Source organism: Tursiops truncatus, chromosome 8, assembly GCF_011762595.2.
Source record: "Tursiops truncatus isolate mTurTru1 chromosome 8, mTurTru1.mat.Y, whole genome shotgun sequence".
In the NCBI taxonomy this organism is placed as follows: domain Eukaryota; kingdom Metazoa; phylum Chordata; class Mammalia; order Artiodactyla; family Delphinidae; genus Tursiops; species Tursiops truncatus.
In genome coordinates this window covers 71,004,251-71,024,915 of record NC_047041.1, presented here as the reverse complement: position 1 = coordinate 71,024,915, position 20,665 = coordinate 71,004,251, and the positions used below count along the sequence as shown (strand labels likewise).

The 20,665-nt window shown below is 39.3% G+C and overlaps 2 protein-coding genes across 11 annotated transcripts in view; both read left to right on the top strand.

Moving 5' to 3' along the window:
- UEVLD (UEV and lactate/malate dehyrogenase domains) overlaps positions 1-13,635 on the top strand; it is a 46,620-nt gene extending 32,985 nt beyond the window's left edge. For 8 of the 9 annotated variants that reach the window (XM_004321530.4, XM_033862613.2, XM_033862612.2 and 5 more), the window contains 3 exons: positions 7,811-7,874; positions 10,013-10,136; positions 10,956-13,635. In XM_004321530.4, coding sequence (XP_004321578.3) covers positions 7,811-7,874; positions 10,013-10,136; positions 10,956-11,123 — 356 coding nt within the window. In that variant the 3' untranslated portion in view covers positions 11,124-13,635. The other variant, XM_019948034.3, reaches the window with a different exon arrangement.
- Positions 13,636-15,143: 1,508 nt separating this feature from the next.
- The window catches only part of TSG101 (tumor susceptibility 101), a 56,752-nt gene continuing 51,230 nt past the window's right edge, over positions 15,144-20,665 (top strand). Inside the window, exons 1-2 of one of the 2 annotated variants that reach the window (XM_073808674.1) lie at positions 15,172-15,301; positions 17,465-17,530. Coding sequence is in view for 1 of the 2 variants with exons in the window: in XM_033862611.2 (XP_033718502.1) it covers positions 15,260-15,301 (42 nt within the window). In the remaining variant the exon portion in view is untranslated. Of the gene's footprint in view, positions 15,302-17,464; positions 17,531-20,665 lie in introns of both variants that reach the window. The other variant, XM_033862611.2, reaches the window with a different exon arrangement.

Sequence of the window (20,665 nt, the reverse complement as noted above, 5' to 3'; positions counted from 1 at the left end):
TCTGTAAGTAAAAGGCAAGACCCTCTTAGGTTATATATTTTTATTTATCTTTTTATATTTTGTATTTGAATTTCATCATCCAGGATCAATTTAAAAGTTTAATTTTCTGGAGAGCAACATTTACATAAACCCTAAAGCATATACAGAACTCTTGCCTTTACTCTCCCATCCTACAATCTTGCTTACCTTTCCCTAAGTTCAGACTTTCTCCCTAGGTACATACCTCCTGTCTGTTTCTCACCTTTTTAAACAGAATTTTCATTCTTTATTTACCCTTATGGCCTTTTTTTTTTACCAGCTACTTGCTCTCTGCTCTGTCCCTACCACAGAAAGCATTCATAAAATACAGTCCCCTCGGGCTTCCCTGGTGGCACAGTGGTTGAGAGTCCACCTGCCGATGCAGGGGACGCGGGTTCGTGCCCCGGTCCGGGAAGATCCCACATCCCGCGGAGCGGCTAGGCCCGTGAGCCATGGCCGCTGAGCCTGCGCGTCCGGAGCCTGTGCACCACAACGGGAGAGGCCACAGCAGTGAGAGGCCCGCGTACCGCAAAAAAAAAAAAAAAAAAAAAATACAGTCCCCTGGATTTGAAAGCCCCTTTTCCTATCCCAAATGAATGCTTTCCCTATTTGATTCAAGAATCTCTTTTTTCTTTATTTTTCCCTCATGCTATAAAGTCAGGTTGGTTAGGTGATAAAAGTACTTTATCCTAAGTTTGTTCATTTTTATTCATTTAAACAAGTATATGAGTATCTACTCTTCTCACTACTATATAAGATGTTAGTATGATACAAAAGAGGCACAGAGCATAGTCTCTTCCTTCATCATACTTAAAAATTATTTTAGAGCAACAAGAAAAATATTTACAAGATGTTTTGGCTAACAATGAAAGTATCGGATACTATTTGATTAAGTGCCAAAATGAATATATTTTAGACTTACAGTGCTTAGACACTTATGAGTGAGCATTTAACATGGGTTGAAATGACTGGAGAAAATTCTGTGTAGGCCATAATTGAACTGTACTTTGGAAGAATGAATAGGATTTGAATAAATAGCAAAGAATGGGACAGACATTCCAGGAATGGGAAAACAGGCAAAGGCATACACTTAAGTATGGCATGGTCATGGGATAAAAATATCTAGACTGGTTGTTGCAGAGTTTCAACCAGATAAACTTGGTTGCTTTCACATTTTGGAGATCCTTGAATACCTGATAAAGAGCTGGAAAGTGATTCTCAGGCAGAGGGGAAATATTAAAGGTATTTGAGCATGCGGGTAATGTGCTAAAAAGGTAATTTGGGGAAAATTAATCATTGCTTCCTCATTTAAAGTATATTACTATTACTCTATTCAGCCTGTAGGTGCTGTAGGGTAGAGAACAATGTAGAAAAGAACTTCTCTGCCTGTGAGGAAGTGATCATTTAACTGGAGAACTGGAGGAAGATTTGAAATCTGTATAAATCTGCACTGGCCACCTAGAGAGTTCAGTGCTAGAAAGAGTCAGGCTATAGAATAAACCTTGACAAAACCTGACAGTGTGATTCAAGCAGAGATAGCTTTTCAGGCTCAGAATGCTTCCTGACACTAAAAACTAATCAATAGAACCAGAAGAGGGGAGCAAATAAGAACTTGGAGCAGATGTATTAGAGTAACAAATGTCTAGGGATTCAAACAAACTCAAGACCCCAGAGTTTACTCACTACTACCATTTGAATTCTGGTCCATGTTGATCTCCTGCTTGCCTGATTATTGCAGATCTCCCAGTTAATGTGCTCTTTTCCCTCTAGTCTACCCTGTAAATGATGCCAAATTAATAATGGTATTAGCTAAAACTTACAGTGTTTGCAGTATGTTGCACATATTAATTCAATGTTCCTAAGTCACGTTCCTCTTTTCAAAAACTTTCACAGGCTTCCTCTGACCAAATTATTAAATTCTTTTGCTTGCCATTCAAGGAGTCCCAAAATGCAGTCTTAATCTTCCTCCCCAATTACAGTTATGGAGAGAGTCATGTTATTAGAGAGCTGGAAGCGACCCAAGGGATCATCAATTACAGTTTGTTGTAGGGAGCCAGCAATGGAGTCAGGGATGGTAAGAGTGACCTCCCCAGGAGGCTGTAGCTTTTCAGGTCAAAGCGGGGCTAAAACCCAGGTCTTGTGCATCTCGGCCCCACCCCACAGCTTTGCTTCAGCCACAGGGACCTTTGCCCGTTGCATTTACCTTTCCCATAATCCCTTCTCTTTCTCTCTCAGCATATTCAAATCTCATTCTTCAAGACCTAGGTCAAGTCTCCCTTACCTTACCCTTTGAAGCTTTTCCTGATCACATCATTGCACAGTGATTCCTTCATTCCTTTGAGCTAAAAGCTCTTGCTAGCTATGTGGTAATTAACCATATGTTGTCTCAAGATATTTATTCTTTTGTTAAACTGCTGTTTATTCTGATCCAATTTGAATTTTGTGTGTGTACCTTCTCCTTATTGAAAGAGTAAATTATTAAGCTGTTCTTTTAGTTAAAGTCATACTTTCACATTGTAAAAGGATTAAATAGTACAAAAAAATATGTAGTGAAAAATAAGTCTCCCTTTTATGCCAGACACCCAGTCCGTCTCTCTAGAAGCCATGCAACCTTACAGAAATGTTCTGTGTATGGACAAGCACATGTATGAAATATACATAATACATCATTCTCCATCTTGCCCTTTTACTTAGTGATATGACTTGGAGATGATTGCATAATAACATATATAGATCTTGCTCATCCTTTTAAACTACTGGATATACCAAAATTTATTTAACCAGTCCCCCTAATAAGTTATAATTTTTGAATGAATAAGAACATTTCACAATATGGTTATATTAATATCTCAAATTGTAAAGAGAAAATAAAGGATGGTGTGACTTGATAAATAAACCTAAGGTACTGTGCTGACTGCTGTTGGAGCTACATAAATGAATAAGAACCTGACCCTGTCTTTAGGCAGCTTGGAGTCTAATATAGGAAAGGCAGTGTTGACTTGCAATAAAAGAGGTCCAAGGGAAGTAAGACAAAAGCACAAGGAAGGGAGCTCTCAAGTAGGAACTAGAAATGGAGAGATGTAGGTACATGTGAATTGAGATCACTTAAATATAACATTATGTAATATTTGACACATATAAAAGAATATGTATAGCATATATGTATGTTTTAAAGCATCATAGTAGAACAAACATTCATGAATCCATACTCAATTAAGAACAATACAAATACTATTGAAGGTACCTATGTACTCCCCAGCCCATCTCCCTATCTCCCTTCTAGGTACTGCTATCAGATCACTTTTTATCCTGTCTTCTACTTTGTTTCAAAGGTAGTTCTATCCACCGATAATTACCTTGGTCTTGAAGCCAGAAATGGATTAGAGGCTCCCTCTGCTGGTTTCATGTATGGACACCAGTTGGTTATATCTTTGCATAGGTGACACCACAGTAATAGCAAAATTAGAATTATTTTTTATTGAGTATTAAATGCTTTGCATATCTCATTTAAAATTTAAAAACACTCCATGAAGGAAGTGGTAGTTTTCCAAATCAAATATGTGAGGAAGCTTAAGATTCAATGAGGTTAACAATTTGTCCAAGGTTTACACATTTTGTAAGGGCAGAACTGCAATTTGAACCCTGGTCTGACTCCAAAGCTGTACTTTTTCTTGCTGTGACTTAATTAGATAATTTATCTTAAGCATTTAGTACAGTGCCTGGCACAGAGTAAACACTCACTAAATGGTAGCTGTTACTACAATGATCAAGACGGCGAGATGGTCATGAATAGAAAATTGGCAAAGGGACATGGAAAACTACACTTTGACATAATGCAGTATTAGGGTTTAGAAACAGAGTTATAAGAATGGCAGATATGTAAGTGAAATTATTTAAGTATTTCAGAGACAAATGACAGTTACAGCCTGGAGGAGGAATTACATGGCATATAAGACCCTTTAGGATTTGTTTCATGCTTCCTTCCTCAGCCTCATCTTCTGCCATTCTGACAAGCATTTTATGCTAGTCAGATGATCAACTTGCAGCTTCCCAAAGGGTTCATGCACTCTCATGCCGCCTTGCCTTTGCACCTGATGCTTCCTTTACCTGAACATTCATTAATTTGGCTAAGTCCTGCTTACCCTTCAAGACTGGGCTTGAGGGCTTCCCTGGTGGCACAGTGGTTAAGAATCTGCCTGCCAGTGCAGGGGACACGGGTTCGAGCCCTGGTCCGGGAAGATCCCACATTGTCGCGGAGCAGCTAAGTCTGTGCGCCACAACTACTGAGCCTGCACTCTACAGCCCGTGAGCCACAGCTACTGAGCCCTCGTTCCCCAACTACTGAAGCCCACGTGCCTAGAGCCCGTGCTCTGCAACAAGAAAAGACACCGCAATGAGAAGCCGGTGCACTGCAACAAAGAGTAGCCCCTGCTTGTCGCAACTAGAGAAAGCCCGCGCATAACAACGGAGACCCAGTGCAGCCAAAAATAAATATAAATAAATAAATTTATTTAAAAAAAAAAAAGACTGGGCTTGAGTGCCACCTCTCCCAGGAAGCCTTCCCTAATTCTCCAGGTTAAGTAAGTTTATGCCTCTATTATAACCACTATCACACTGTGTTATAATTGCATATTTACTTGTCTCTTCACCCTGACAGACTGTAAACCCGTTGAGCTTGGAACGGCCTCAGTAAATATGTTTTGAAATTAATGAATGATCCTGATACCATCTTGTTGTATCCAAGGGTCATTCATACAGTGCCCCACCAAATTAGTCAGTAGAACATGTGCTTTGGAGCTGCTATTTTTAGCTGTGATATTGAAATCATATGTAAACTGCAGATAACTCCTTCAAATGGTGTTTTAGAAACCCAAGGGCTGGACCTCAAAACAGAGTGTTAGATCATCTGCTTTGGGCATCAATCTTAACCTAAAGGATAGGTGTTATATGTAATGGAAAAGAGAGATCACATGGTCATTTTTTATTAAAATTTTTGGGGTCAGGGGATTACTGTTTTTAAGGAGTAGAACCAGAAAGATTAGGATTGATTGATGCATTATTTGAAAGGGATTCTTAAACTAGGATAAATGTATATTTAGGAAGTGTGAAGGGTTGGGCAGTAAATGAACAAAAAAATGAAATAATTCAGTCCATCTAAACTTAACTGAAAATCCTAATGACTGTGTCAGAAGCAAATTTGAACATAGTGAAGCTTTCTCCCTCACCCCAAACATTGTTTTCTCATGGCTCTTATAAGTCCAAACTCAGAGGAAAGATAAAACGTGATTATGTGTGTAATATATAATGGCAGTAATACTCATAATTAAATTCCAGACTTCTTTGTATTTGTCTTTTCTTATACCTACCTGCCCTTTTTATTTATCTTTCCAAGGTCTGTGAATGCTGTGTTTCATTTAGCAGATATTTCCCTGCAATTTTCTCTATATTGTGAATATGCTAATAATGTGCCAAAATTTTGTTTTAGAAAATAATTCATGTATAGCCCTTCCATTCAAGTGAAACATTTTTTAAGACCCCTTAATTTGTCCACATGTATTTATATTTTTCATGTAACAGTGTTTGGTTTAGCTTCTTTTTTAACTTAACATAAAAACTTTTCGATGTTTTTCAACTTAACTGTTGCAACTATGTTTTCCTCTTTGTTTAATATAATTATGGATTGTGGACTTCCCTGGTGGCACAGTGGTTAAGAATCTGGGGCTTCCCTGGTGGCGCAGTGGTTGAGAATCTGCCTGCCAATGCAGGGGACATGGGTTCGAGCCCTGGTCTGGGAAGATCCCACATGCCGCGGAGCAACTAGGCCCATGAGCCACAACTACTGAGCCTGCGCGTCTGGAGCCTGTGCTCCGCAACAGGAGAGGCCACGATAGTGAGAGGCCCGCGCACCGCGATGAAGAGTGGCACCCACTCGCCACAACTAGAGAAAGCCCTCGCACAGAATCAAAGACCCAACACAGCCAAAAATAAATAAAGAAAGGAAGGGAGGGAGGGAGGAAGGGAGGGAGGAAGGGAGGAAGGGAGGGAGGGAGGAAGGGAGGGAGGAAGGAAGGAAGGAAGGAAGGAAGGAAGGAAGGAAGGAAGGAAGGAAGGAAGGATGGAAGGATGGATCTGCCTGCGAATCCCTGGTCTGGGAAGATCCCACATGCCGCGGAGCAGCTAAGCCCATGCGCCACAACTACTGAGCCTGCGCTCTAGAGCCCGTGAGCCACGACTACTGAGCCCACGTGCCACAACTACTAAAGCCCGTGTGCTCTAAGGCCTGTGCTCCGCAACAAGAGAAGCTACTGCTAGAGGATGCCCGAGCACTGCAACAAAGAGTAGCCCCCACTCACTGCAACTAGAGAAAGCCCGTGCACAGCAACCAAGACCCAACACAGCAAAAAAAAAAAAGAAAACAATTAAAAATATATAAATAAATAAAAATACTTTAAAAAATTATGGATTGTGTGCAAGGTCAGCTCATATTATCTCCTGTGCATTCTTTTTTAAAATAAATTTATTTTTTTATTATTTACTAATAAAATTATTTTATTTGCTATTTTTATTTTTTATAAATAAATAATTATTTATTATTTTTCGTTGCAGTCTTCATTGCTGCATGCAAGCTCTCTCTAGTTGCAGCGAGCGGGGGCTACTCTTCGTTGCAGTGCGCGGGCTTCTCATTGCAGTGGCTTCTCTTGTTGCGGAGCACAGGCTCTAGGCACGCAGGCTTCAGTAGTTGTGGCTTGCGAGCTTCAGTAGTTGTGGCTTGCGGGCTCTAGAGCGCAGGCTCAGTAGTTGTGGTGCACGGGCTTAGCTGCTCTGTGGCATGTGGGATATTCCTGGACCAGGGCACGAACCTGTGTCCCCTACATTGGCAGGCGGGTTCTTAACCACTGTGACACCAGGGAAGCCCATCCTGTGCATTCTTTACTGTGGTAAAGAATCTGTGTTGGAGGACACAAAAGAAAAACACATGATCCCTGCCCCCTGGAAGCTTATAATCAGTTTGAGGAGGGGAAGCTGTCCTTTGTTGCTGACACATCACTAACTGGCCTAATCTTGAATGCAGTTTAGAAGACTTGTGGGAATTCCCTGGCGGTCCAGTGGTTAGGACTTGGCGCTTTCACTGTTGTGCCTGGGTTCAATCCCTGGCCAGAGCTAAGATCTTGCAAGCCGCGTGGCATGTATGTATGTATGTATGGTTCCCAGTGGAGCAAATGCCAAGTGCTTGCAGCACGTGGGAGCCTATTATGCATTGCCTGCTGAGAAAAGAAAGCTTTCTACTTGGACAGTAAAATGGCCCAGTGTTGTTGAGAGAGAACAGGTAAGGGGCTGCAAGTAGACTTTGGGGATCATGTTTTGGGGGAACTGCAGCTCAAAGTCTTTCTCACCCCAGGCAATCAGTACAGCACATTTAGTGCCACCAGTGGAAAAATATAACTCTAGCTAGAAGGGGGGAAAATGTTTCTTTAAAGTTTAGGGCTTCCCTGGTGGCGCAGTGGTTGAGAGTCCACCTGCCGATGCAGGGGACACGGGTTCATGCCGCAGAGCGGCTGGGCCCTTGAGCCATGGCCGCTGAGCCTGCGCGTCCGGAGCCTGTGCTCCACAACGGGAGAGGCCACAACAGTGAGAGGCCCACGTACGGCAAAAAGAAAAAAAAAAGTTTAATACAGTTAATAAAAAAAAGTTTAATACAGTTAATACCCTTAACTGCAGATGATCATTTATCACATCTTAATCCTAAGAGAGTTATTGATGAAATATAATCAGTTTTTCATTTAATTTTTAGTGCCCACATGGGGTGGCCAAGAGGACGTAACAAGGCATAACTCTCAGGTGCAGCTGTCCAACAGGTAATACTGAGTGTAGTTTTGCATTTATCCAACTAAAAACCATATACTTCATAGCTAATGTAGCAGCTGTTTGCACAGCATGTACTTACCGGGCTTCTGCAAACAAAACTTACTAGTATGGACAAAACCAAAGTACATGAGAACAATGTTTTCTATTCTTTGATTTCTTATCTCAGAGTAGATCTAAGAGTGCTTTGCAAGCTTAATATTTCAATATACAGTTGACTCTTTAGAGGGTAGAATAGTTTCCTTATTTGTAGGCAGTGATTTACTGCTCCTATATTTAGGATATAGGATCCTATATCTGAGGGTATTGGATATTTTCTTAAATGTAGAAGAGAATTTGTCTATACCACTTAAAATCAATATGTATTTATTAATTACACATAAATACATTTGGAAATTAGTCTAATATGAATGGATAACCCACATTATTAATTCAGGCAAAAACAAAGTATAATGCACAGATCCTCGTACCTTTTGTGTTTATTCAGAGGCCTTCCTGGGGTCTGGACCCGATAGGGTGGACTCTACATACTGTGTATTTTCATGCCATTTGTTGTTTTACTGTCACATAATAACATCCTTTCCTGAATTCTGAGTGGTGATTTTTAGCTTTTTAAACCTGCAGTTTATGGTTTTTAGAATATAACAACTAGAAAGAATATTCTCTTATTGAGAAGAGTAGTATGTTGTATAATCCATTCTAATCTGCTTCTCTATATAATGCTGCATTTATAGCTTTTAAAAGGAAGGAATTCAAACATGTTTGTTTAATTTGTATCACTTTTAATTAGTTACAAAACGAATGTATGCTCTCATAAAACTTTATTTATTTTTTTATTGAAATATAGTTGATTTACAATGTTGTGTTAGTTTCTGGTATACAGCAAAGATAAAACTTTAAATACTGCAGATATCTATACAGGAGAAAGTGAAAAGCAGGGGTAATTCCATTCTCCAGAAACAACCACTGTAAACAGTTTAGTGTCCACGTATCCAAACATTTTTTCCCATGCTTCTGCAAACATTATCATTATTATTTATTATTATTTTTATAATAATGTATGCTATTTATATTATCTTGCAACTTGCTTTGTTTCCTTAATAATAAATCTTGGATATTTTCCCATTATTGTACATATAAATCTACTTTATATTCTTCTCAAGAGTTATATGGCACTAGGGGACTTCCCTGATGGCGCAGTGGTTAAGAATCCGCCTGCCAATGCAGGGGGCACGGGTTCGATCCCTGGTCCGGGAAGATCCCACATGCTGCAGAGGAACTAAGCCCATGTGCCACAACTACTGAGCCTGCACTCTAGAGCCTGTGAGTCACAACTACTGAGCCCACGTGCCACAACTACTGAAGCCCACGTGCCTAGAGCCTGTGCTCCGCAACAAGAGAAGCCACTGCAATGAGAAGCCGGTGCACCTCAACAAAGAGTAGGCCCCGCTCGACACAACTAGAGAAAGCCCGCATACGGCAACGAAGACCCAACACAGCCAAAAATAAATAAATTAATTAATTAAAAAAATAAAAGCTATATGGCACTACATTTGGTACTGATTTATTTAACAAGTCCTCTTTTCATGAATTATTTCCAAAATTTTTTGTGTCTCAAATAAGACAAACATACTTACATGTATATCTTTGCACACTTGAGCATATTGCTATAGGATAAATTCCTAGAAGAGGAATTTCTAGATCAAGTGTTGCCAGATCTTCCTCTTAAAAGTTGAATAATTTTGCACTCTCAACAGCAGTTATGGGAATGCCTGTTTCTCTGTAGCTTGGGGAAAAGTAGTTATCAGTCTTTTTAATCTTTGCCAATTTTGATGGGCAAAACTGATGTATTTATTGTTTTAACTCATATTTAGTTAAATATTAGTGGTGCTGAGCATCTTTTTATATTATTAGGCCATTTGTATTGACTCTCTGTGAACTGCCTGACATTTTAAGAAAAGCTTCATTACTGGACTGTAGGTTTTCCTAACAATTGCTGTATAACTCTCACTTCTGTGTCATAAAAATATCTAATTAATATCTTAAACAGAAGCTAAAACTAAGTGTACATATTTTGTGCATTTTCTAAAATCGTGATTTGTGTGTTTTGTTTTTGTTTTTTATAACCTAGAGCCATGGAACTGTTAAGGGTAAAAGGTCAAAGATCCTGGTCTGTTGGACTGTCAGTAGCCGACCTGGTTGACAGTATTGTGAATGATAAAAAGAAAGTGCATTCTGTATCAGTTTTAGCAAAGGTAATTGCTATTCTCATTCTCTCATCATATTTTAAAATATTTATATTATTAATGTAAAGCCAGAAAAAGTGCTGTTCACACTGTAACCCAGGTATCTTCAGTATCACCAGCTTTTAGAGTAACACATGGGAGAAGACAGTTTGGTCTAAGCTCTGTCCTGCTTGGCTATAGGAAGTCTGGGCTTCTACCAGGTTGCCCTTCACCCCCATTAATTTTTGGAATCCCCAAGAAGCATTTATAAATTCCACAAACTTCTTGTTGTCATTTATCTCCTCAGCCAGCCAGGTCACCCCAGACCGACGTGCCAACTGGTCTTAGCCAGTCATCAGTCTGCTTCTCCAGTTCAGTTTGTCCTTTACTGCTTTATTCCAAGTATAGAGTCCCTAAAGCACAGCACAGCTAAGATGAGGCACAAATGCTTAACCAAATGTTCATGAAAACTTAGGAATACCAGAAGGGAAATAAAACATGGAAGGAAAGACTGAAAACAGATTACCAAATTTGACTGCACTCAGAGTCCATGCTAAACCCCTCCCCTGGGAATTCACTCTGACATTTTTCTTAACCCCCAGCCTGTTACTCATATTGCAGGGGGCTAGCTTACCTCCCCATAAAGTGGGTGTCTTTGACCAAGTTCCGTTTCACAAAAATTTTGTGAAACAGTGACTCGAATTTAGAAAATAAATGAACAATTTTTTTTAAGTTCAACTTGTATCACTTTGTACTTCTAGGACCAGAAAAGCTAGGAAATATCCATATTTATGGTATTATCTTTTTTGCAGTGATTCGGCTCTAATATCCCAATTTTTTTCATTTCAGGGATATTATGATATAAATAGTGAAGTGTTTTTAAGTTTGCCTTGCATCCTTGGAACCAGTGGAGTGTCTGAAGTCATCGGGACCACAGTGAAAGAAGATACAGTGACTGAGAAACTCCAAAGCAGTGCATCATCAATACATAGTCTCCAGCAACAGTTAAAACTTTGATTCTAAAGTTCAGAGTTACTTGAAAGGAAAGGTCGTTTAATTTTACCAACATATATATAGGGCTGAGAACTTCTGTGTCTTATTATTTATCCTTACAAACTGCTTGGTTAAGGTAGATGGTTTCTTGGTTGGCTTTGTAATATGAATCCTTAGGTAGTTAGATAAGAAGGAAAAAAATCTAATTTTCTTTGTTGTTCTTGAGATATCTATACTGTTCTTTAAACCTACAGCAGAGATAAACGTTCATCTGCAATATGCATCATTTTAAAATTATGTATCCTCAATTAGCACCTTTAGCACTTTGGGAATACTTTGAAAATGATACATTTTTAAAGGAAAATTACTCTTTGACTGTTATAATAACCATGATAAGCCGAAAGCCCAGTATGGATTTACAAAATCTGTGCCAGCTATACACTCAAAGGATCCACAATTTAAGCTATTAATGTTTCTTCTTTAAAAACAGTGGGTAGTAATGATAATAAAGCATTTTGTTTTCCCTCTTCAAATTGATTAGCTACCACAAAAATGGAAAAGAATTTTACACGTACTTTAAAATAGTAAAAAGGAAAATGAAATTTTTTAATATATGAAGAAAAAGTGTACTTTAATTTCCAGTGGGACTGTCCTTTCTGGAATTTTCTATAACCTCTTCCTAGGCTATATAAGATCTCCGACATCTCAAGAATGCACTGTGACATTAGTAGAACCATAGAGAATGTGTATTTTTAGTGGAAGTAGGTTATGAATGAAAGCCAAGCAGTTTAAAGCTAAAATATGAGGCTTTCGTAAAAGCCATTGGTCTTAATGGGGAGAGGTTGGGTGGGCTGATTGTCTGAGCAAATCCTTTAACTACTCCTGAAGAAATGATTTACTTTGGTGATGGGTCAATAATGACAATATCTTCATATGTGAAAGATAGCATATTATTACGAATGTGATGCACAGCTAAGAGCAAGAACTAACATCAACACTTCTAGTATTTCTGGCAATGTGATGAGCACTTTATTGTTTTATTCCTCAGGATTATTTATTAATCCTCACAGTAACCCACTGAGGAAGGGACTATTATCATCATTTTATAGAGGAGGAAATTGAGGTTTAGTGCCCAAGATCTCATGACTAAGGGACACTTACATACAACCTCTACTTTTTCTAAGTACGAGAAGAGGGAAAAAGCATAAAAGTAGAAATAGTTACCACAAGACCCTAAAGCTGGGGTTCTATACTCTTATATTCTCATGTAGGGGCTTTTTTTTTCAATATAGTTTTTAGAAAGACTGATTCTCTGACTTCCCAGACTTGCCCTCAGCAAATAGCTGGGGGGAATGGGGGAGGTACGCACTGAAGTAGGCGTTTAGTTATTTAGTCATTCAGTTAAATAAGTGGGAGCCTGCTATACACCAGGTGCCATACTGGGCACTGCAGATACAGTGGTGAGCAAACCTGGACTAGGTCCAAGCCCTCATGGTGCTTATAATCTAGTATGGAAACATAGTAATCAAGTCTCACAAATAAATGTCCAATGCAAGTGTAATAAGTGCTGTGAAGAAGTCCCAGGTGCTTTGAAAGCATATTATAGGTAACCCAAACCTGGTCAATGAGATAGGAGCCAGATGGATTATATGGGCAGACATACCTTAGGTAGAGAGGAAACAGTCAAACTAATGCTGATTTAGAATAATAATGGATGCTTATAATGATGAGCTTAAATCATAAAGAAAAGGTGAAATTATATTCAGTGTTCCATGTTTAAGTAGAAAAGTATTTAATATGCTTGGAAAGATTCACACTATAATGAACTAGTGTAAAAACATTGGCCATTTGAAGAGAAGAGCATTAGTTCTCTGTAATTTCACTGCATGGGTAGGTTATTTTGGTGTTAACTCTAATAGTATATCCTCACTGTCCTTTTGTATGAAATAAGAAATTAAAACTAAAAGGACCATTTCTTGTGTTTTTAAAGTCGCCTTTTCTAATATCAGATACCTAATTGTGCTCTTGAAGAATAACCTAATTACAAGATACTGTATAAATAGATGAATTGCTAAGAATTCACTACATTAATTATAAAAGGAACATGTCACTACAACAATACTTATTGCGTCTACTGTTATTCCGGGTACTGTGTTAGAATCTGAGAAGTGAAAAGACGAGTAATAATAGCCCTTGCCCTACAGAAAACCACAATATAGAAGTAATTCTATCAGATATTTCCTTGAGTGTTGAGTATTATAAATCATATAGTAAGTTCTATATATAAGTCAAGAAGCAGTACCACCACCACCTCACTGTGATTTGGTGATAATTTGACATTCATGATGCTTCTATTAACTTTCACTTTTTTTCATCTTTCCAAAATCATGCAGTGTCTCTTGTTATGGTTTTTAATGGGGCTTGGATTAAAATGCTTCTTTGATATTGTAACAGATAAATATTTTATTTTCCAATTTACATTGTAGTTATTCTTAAATATCAAGAATATTGAATAAAATAAACTTTGACTTTAAAATTACCGGGGGATTCCTAATTTATTGGGTGGAAGGAAATATATTCAGATTGAGGAGAAAGATTCTTTCCTATGATTCATACAGTCCCCAGGATATTTAGTTACTTCATTTTAAGTGGCTTAAGTGCAAAATGAAGAGAATGGATTTTGTTAATTGTTTTCAAACTTTAAAAAATTATTTTTAACAAGAACACCTTTTGAACAATATATTGCCTACACTCTTCCAATTGATAAAAGTAGAATTGCTGTAACTGGAGGTGCTCCTGGGTAAGCTGTGGCTTTAAGAATAGTTTGAAAAGCACATTACTTTTAAGTGACAAAGAAGTGTAGGGAAGGATAGACTGCCCTATAGTTTGGTTTGACTGGAGCTGTGTGCTTAACTAATATATAGTGTCCAAAGAAAGATACCTATTAAAATAGACTTTATTTTGTGTGTTGGCAACAATGTATAATGATGCTTCCACATGTTGTCAATTAGGCCCTCTTTGTGTATGTGACCTTCACTTAGATGCCAATTTAGAAGAGAATTAATACCACAGCCTGTTCCCCAGTAGCACTATGCTAATATCATCCAAATAATCATACTTCACACCATCAAGCCCAAGCTTTACAGTACCTCGAATGGCACTGTACTTACAAAACTGGTGGTGATGTGCAATAATAATGACTAATATAAATGACCATGAGGAACTTCTATGGGTATAGAAATTCAATTAAGATAGAGTACCTACTCTTGCACTGTATAATAAGACAATGAGGATCTGAAGATGAGTCTGCCCTCAAAGACTTGGACTTTGTTAGTGGACAGGCTAGTACACACACGGAATCCAAGGTAGAAGGTAGGATGTCTGGGCACCAAGGAGAAATGGGGGCTTGGATTAAAATGCTTAATCCAAGCATTTGGATTAGGGGAATGATTTCCTGTAGAAGAAATTACTGCCTGGCTTCCTGTGAAACGAGGGCTCTGCACTTTGCCCTCGGGAATGTAGTATGATGAACTTTTCACCTTAAAAATGAAAAACCACCTGATAATCAGAGACGCTGGGCATCGCCTTTTGCAAGCCTTTCATCCTAGAGTTGGAAGAAACTGAAGCCCGAACTAGGAGTGCATTTGCCTGCTATTATCAGAAGGGCAAGTCAGTGGCAGAACTGTTTTCTGACTCCAGTCCAGTGCCTTCCCACTTGATGTTTGTCGTTTAAGCTCACTGGCAAGATCTTCGTACTTCTTCCCCTCCCTGCACCTGCGCTCTTAGTCTAAGGGCAACTGTCAAAGATCTGCCAATCTTACCCCGGCTCAGAGTTTCCACCCTCGGAACAAAAGTGCACTCTTGGAAAGATTCACACCATAATGAACTAGTGTAAAAACACTGGCCATTCGAAGAGAAGAGCACAAAATTGCACAAGATTGCTCGGCCTGCCAAGCTCTAGTCACGCCCACCCTTGGTCACCGACCTCGGAAGTGACGTAAGGGAACCGGAAGCGCTGGCGTGGTGGCCTACTTCCTGTTGGTAGAGGTTGGGGGGGTGGGGGGTTGGCTCTGCGGTGTGCGACTGTGTGGGGCAGCCTGGGGCAGCCCCGGAGCGGCTGACCCTCTGCCTGTGGGGACGGGAGTCGCGAGGCGGCCGCCATGGCGGGGTCGGAGAGCCAGCTCAAGAAAATGGTGTCCAAGGTGAGGCCGCGGCGCGCTCGCCTTTCGGCGCGCACCCACCGCTCCCTTCCGCGCCGCCCGGGCCTTTCCGACCAGCCTAGCGAGCCCCCCCGGGCGAGCCCGAAGCCCCAGGCAGTGCCCGGCCGCCTCCGCCGCCCCAGCCCCGGGATGCCTGTCGCCCGGTGCCGGAATCCTGGGCCGGGGCCGGCGCGGGGCGGCGACGGTCAACAAAGGCGCGGAGCCGAGGCTGCCTGCCACCTGCCGCCCGTCCTCCTCTCTTCAGGGAGAGAGTTTGGAGCAGTCTTTGGGGCAGTATAGTTTTCGTCTTAGTTTTTTATCAACACAAAGAGAGGGTTGTACTTAAAACTCGGTCGTGGGCACTCCTCCACTTGTGTCCCAGTGTAGGATTCGTGCGTCTTCGCCCTTCCCTCCCGGCCCCCGGAGATTGTGTCCTTTTCAGTTTGTATTCTTCACGCAGCTCAATAGCCGACCCGCGGGAGATCATAACTTGGTTGAATTGGCTCAGTTATAAGTAAAAACGTCCTTGAGAAGCCAGAATACCGGTACCTCACTACATCGGGTGAAATAAATAGAATTCCATTACCATTTCAGGGACTTTGATTTGCTAAGAGTGACTACCTTTAATTGTATGCTACTTATAACGCGGAATTATTTGGTTTGAAATTTTTAATCTTCACCGTTCAAGACCAGTGTATTTTTTTCTTTTTTATAAAAGGAGGTAGGCATTTTGTATTTAAAGCCGTGAGTTATTTTGACAACTACTTAAAATGTGGCATCTGATACCAGAGTGAACTGGGTGGTTTTTTTGTTTTTTTTTTTCAGTTTATCAAAGCTAATTGGAATAAGATGTATGTGAAATGGTTGAGTGCAGAATCTTCTCCAGTTAAACGATTAGCTTTAGATACTTTTGTCAAAACAAGAATGGTAGGAAGCAAAGAAGTGTAAACAGTTTTCAATAGTATTAAAATACACCATTATGTATGAACTTATTCCTTTAAAAATATACTTTTCCCCCCAGTAAAATCATCCCCATAGTCTTTGATTGAAGAGCAAATAATCTCTAAAGAGTGAGTGATGGTTTTTTAAATAAAGCTTCTCTTGCTTGTTCTAATCATATCTTCTAGGCTTCTGATTTTCTTTCTTTTTTAAAAAATTGAGGTATAGTTGATTTGATTTTCTTTCGATAAAGTAATTATCCTTAGTTGTAGAGGAAGTTTTAGGGAGCCCTAGAAGATTGTGGCAGAGGTCTGTGTTGTAACATTTATATATAGCTTTTTTTTTTAAAGTACATTGTTTTATATACTATGTAACTGAAGAGTATCTGTTCCGTACCATTTTTTTTAATCTTTAAAGTTGATAACATTGCCCTTAAGGTTTATTCCTTAATTTATATGTATGAAGGTATTTACATACAAGGACAGGAATATTCAAATATTGGTTTTGAATTTTTAAAACCATAATTAGTTTTCCTAAACTTTCTGTAGAGGAACCTGCCTTCAAAGACAGAGGCAGGACATCTTTAGAAGATATTTTATACTTCCACCTGTCTTTTCCGTCCACCCTCTTCATATCCTAAGAACAAAAAAGGACATAGGGAAGAGGTGGGAGAGGGCATTCTGTCTTTTGGTTCTTGGCTCGGTTTCTGAAAAACTGAGTCTCTTACAAGTGGTGATGTCAGTTCTGAGTATCGGCACGTTTTCTCTCCAGCCTGTGAAGAGATAGATAGGTAGGAATAGTAAGTAGGATAATAGAAGCAATTTGTGGAATTTCTTCCTCCTGGTGGAGGGCTGCCTTCAGGTGTTATCCTTTCAGTTGAGTGTGGTCCAGTGTAGGCATTGGTAGCCAGGACCTTGGACACATTGCTAGGGTGATGGTCCTTTACTCTTTATCTGATTCTGGGATTTCCATCACCCAACATGTTACTTTGGGCCACCTGCTTTTACTTATGTCTTTTTTGAGGTATAACTGACATAGAACAGTATATTATCTTTTGATATATTACTACAGGTATTTTTTTCCTTTGAGCATTTATTTTAGCTCCCAACTTAAATACAGCTTTTAGTTTAACAACCTCTCTGTCATTGTTTTTGCAGTTAAGAGAGGTATATTTATACTATTGGTCCATCTTGCTTTACACAAATAACTTTTATATTTTTCATACAGACAACTACCTGTATTCTTACATGCTACATCTACAGCATTCCTAGAGGTGGAGTCACTACTAACTAGGTAGGAGAGAGCTGGCACATTAAAGATTGTAATGCACTTCACACTGTTTTAGATTCTAGGGATACAACAGTGAACAGACAGTGTGGAATTTAAATTCTATTAGAAGGCAACAAACAACTCAGTAAGTACATTAAGTAGCATGTTAGAAGGTGTTAAGTACTTTGGAGAAAAGTAAAGCAGGAAAGGGTAATAGAGTGCTCAAACGTGAGAATAGGATAGGTTGCAATTTTAGAGAGTAGTAAAGGAAGGCCTTCCTGAGGTCTATTTGAGCAAGACCTGAAAGAGGTGAGGAAGCAAACTGGAACAATCTGGAGTAAGAACATTCCAGGAAGAAGGAAAAACAAGCACAAGGGCCCTGAGACAGAAGCTTGTCATGCATGATAGAGGAACAGCAAAGGGAGCTAAGGGGGCTGGACTGGAGTGAGCAAGGGGAAACAGTGCTGAATAAAGGGGTGGTAGATTTTGGAGGGTCTTGCAGGCCACTGTAAGCACTTTGGCTTTTACTTGGAGTATGGTGGGAAGCCCCTGATCTGTTACTTGTACTTAGAGTATGGTGGGAAGCCCCTGATCTGTTAACAGTATAGCTCTAGCTGCTGTGCTGAGACTAGACTGTAGGAGGTTCAGTCGAGTGGAAGCAGAGACAACTCCAAGGAGGCAGTTGTAGTAACCTAAGTGTAGCTATGAAGGTAGTGAGTAGTGATCAGGTTCTGGATATTTTTGAAGGTAGAGCTAACAGGGTTTTCCAACAGATTCACTGTGGATGTGTAGGAAAGAGAAGCATCCAGGATAATGTCAAAGCTTTTGTCCTGAGCAACTAGAAGGATACAGTCATGGAAGACTGTAAGAGGCATAGATTTTGGGGGGAAGATAAGGAGTTCAATTTTGATCATGTTAAATTTGACATTCATTAGATATCCAAGTGGAGATATCAAATTGGTAATTGGATATACGTGTCTGGAGTTCAGGAAAGAGGTTCAGACTCGAATTTTTAAATTTGGGAGTTATCAGTGTATAAATGTTATTTTAAGCCATGCATGGAGATCACCAAAGGAGTGAGTTGAGATAAAGAAGAGGACCAAGGACTGAGCCCTGGGGCTCAATATTATTAAGATAAGAGGTTAGGAGAAGAGAAAGAACCAGCAAAGACACTGAGAAGGGGTAGACACAAAGAGGAGAAAAAGCAGCAGTGGTGCCCTGCAAATCAAGTGAAGAACATGTGTTACGAGGAAGGAATTGACTTGGTCAAATGCTGCTGTGATAGGTTAAGTAAGATGAAGACTGAGGATTGGCCATTGCATATGGCCATGTGTGGCAGTTACTGGTGATGTTAATGAGCAATTTCAGTGAAAGTGGAAAACCCTGACTGGAGTGGGTTTGAAGAGAATGGGTCTAGTCTTTGAGCATCAGTGGTTAACATCACGGAGAGATACCTAGATGTCATATGCTACTTGATGGAAAAACACCATCATCTGTGAAATGATCTTGCCAGAGAGAGGGGAAGACAGTGGAGGAAAAAAAAAAGTAAAATTTAGAAAAAAATCATGAAAAAGATCATAACTTCCAGATCCAACTACTAATTCACAAGAAATACAAAGGAAATAGGAACATACATATTAAACTACACCAAGGGGACGCAGTTAGCAAAATCCAAACTGTGGGAGCTTCTATAGGACAAATGAACCGATTTCTTCAACAAGTAAGTTTGAAGGGGTTAAAATAGAAATGGACCCACTGATGAGTAGTTAAAATGTGTTATATCCATATAATGGAATATTATTCAGCAACATGAATGTACCTTGAAAACTTAAGTGAAAGAAGGTAGTCATAAATGACCACAGACTATATAATTCCATTTATATGAAATGTCCAGAATAGGCAAATTGATAGAAACAAAGTAGATTAGCAGTTGTCTAGGGTGAAAGGGGATGTCGCTGGTGGAGTGAGTGGGTGATTGCTACAGGTTGTGCATTTCTTTTGGGGGTGATGAAGATGTTCTAAAACTGATAGTGGTGGCGGTTGTACAACTCTGAATGTACTAACAGCCACTGAGCCTTACGTAAGTCACTTTAAATGTGTGAATTATATGGTATGTGAATTATATCTCAGTAAAGCTATTATCAAAAAAGAGGGGTGGGAGAGAATCTATAGATTAAAAGAGGCCTAAAGGACATTTTCACATTGAAATATGTGGTCTTTATTTGGATCTCCATTCAAACAACAACAAAAATGACATGAGACTGCATATTTTATGATATAAGGAAATAGTGATTATTTTAGTGTGATAATAGTATTGTAGGCTTTTTTTAAAAGTTCTTATCTTTTAAAGATACGTACTAAAATATTTATGGGTAATAGGATATGATGTTACCATTTGCTTCAGAATAATACAGGAGGAGGGAAAGGTGAATGAGATTATAGATTAAATAAGATTGGCTATGAGTTGATTGTTGAAGCTGGGTGTAGTGCTGAAGCAGGGGATTTATTATACTGTTCTACTTTTGGATACCTTTGAAATGTTCCATAATAAAAAGCTTTAAGAGGAGAGAGTAGGAAGAGAGCAAGTACGGACAGCAAAAGTAGGAAGCTCCTTGCAGGAGTTTTTGCTGTAAAGGGGAACTGAGAGAAGTTTGGTTGTAGGTGGAGGGGGAAGGGAGGTAAGGAATGTTTTTGTGTGAATAAGACAGGAGAAAGAAAAATATGTGTGTGGTAATAGTACTGATCCCATAGCATGGAAAAGTTGGTGCTTCAGGACAAAAGAGGTCAAGAACTGCTGAAGAGATGCCTTTGAGTAGACCTGGATTTATTTCCTAATTTTTCTTGTATTTTCTCCCTTATTGTCTATCACTGTCTTTTGTGCTGGTCTCTGAGATTTCTTTGACTTTATATTCTAATCCTTCTATTAGATGTTTTATTTCTACTCTCACTTTTTTTTATGTCCAAGAGTCCTTTTCTGAGTGTTCTTGTTTTATGGATACAATATCATTTCTTCTTTCTTTGAAATTTTTAATGCTAATTCTTTTTGAAGTTTTCTTCTGCTCCTTGCATTATTTTTATTCTTAGTTCCTTCTTTCCGTCTGTGACATGTTTCTTGGAGTCTTTCTTTTTGGAATAACTGACTGTTCCTTTTTAAGAGAG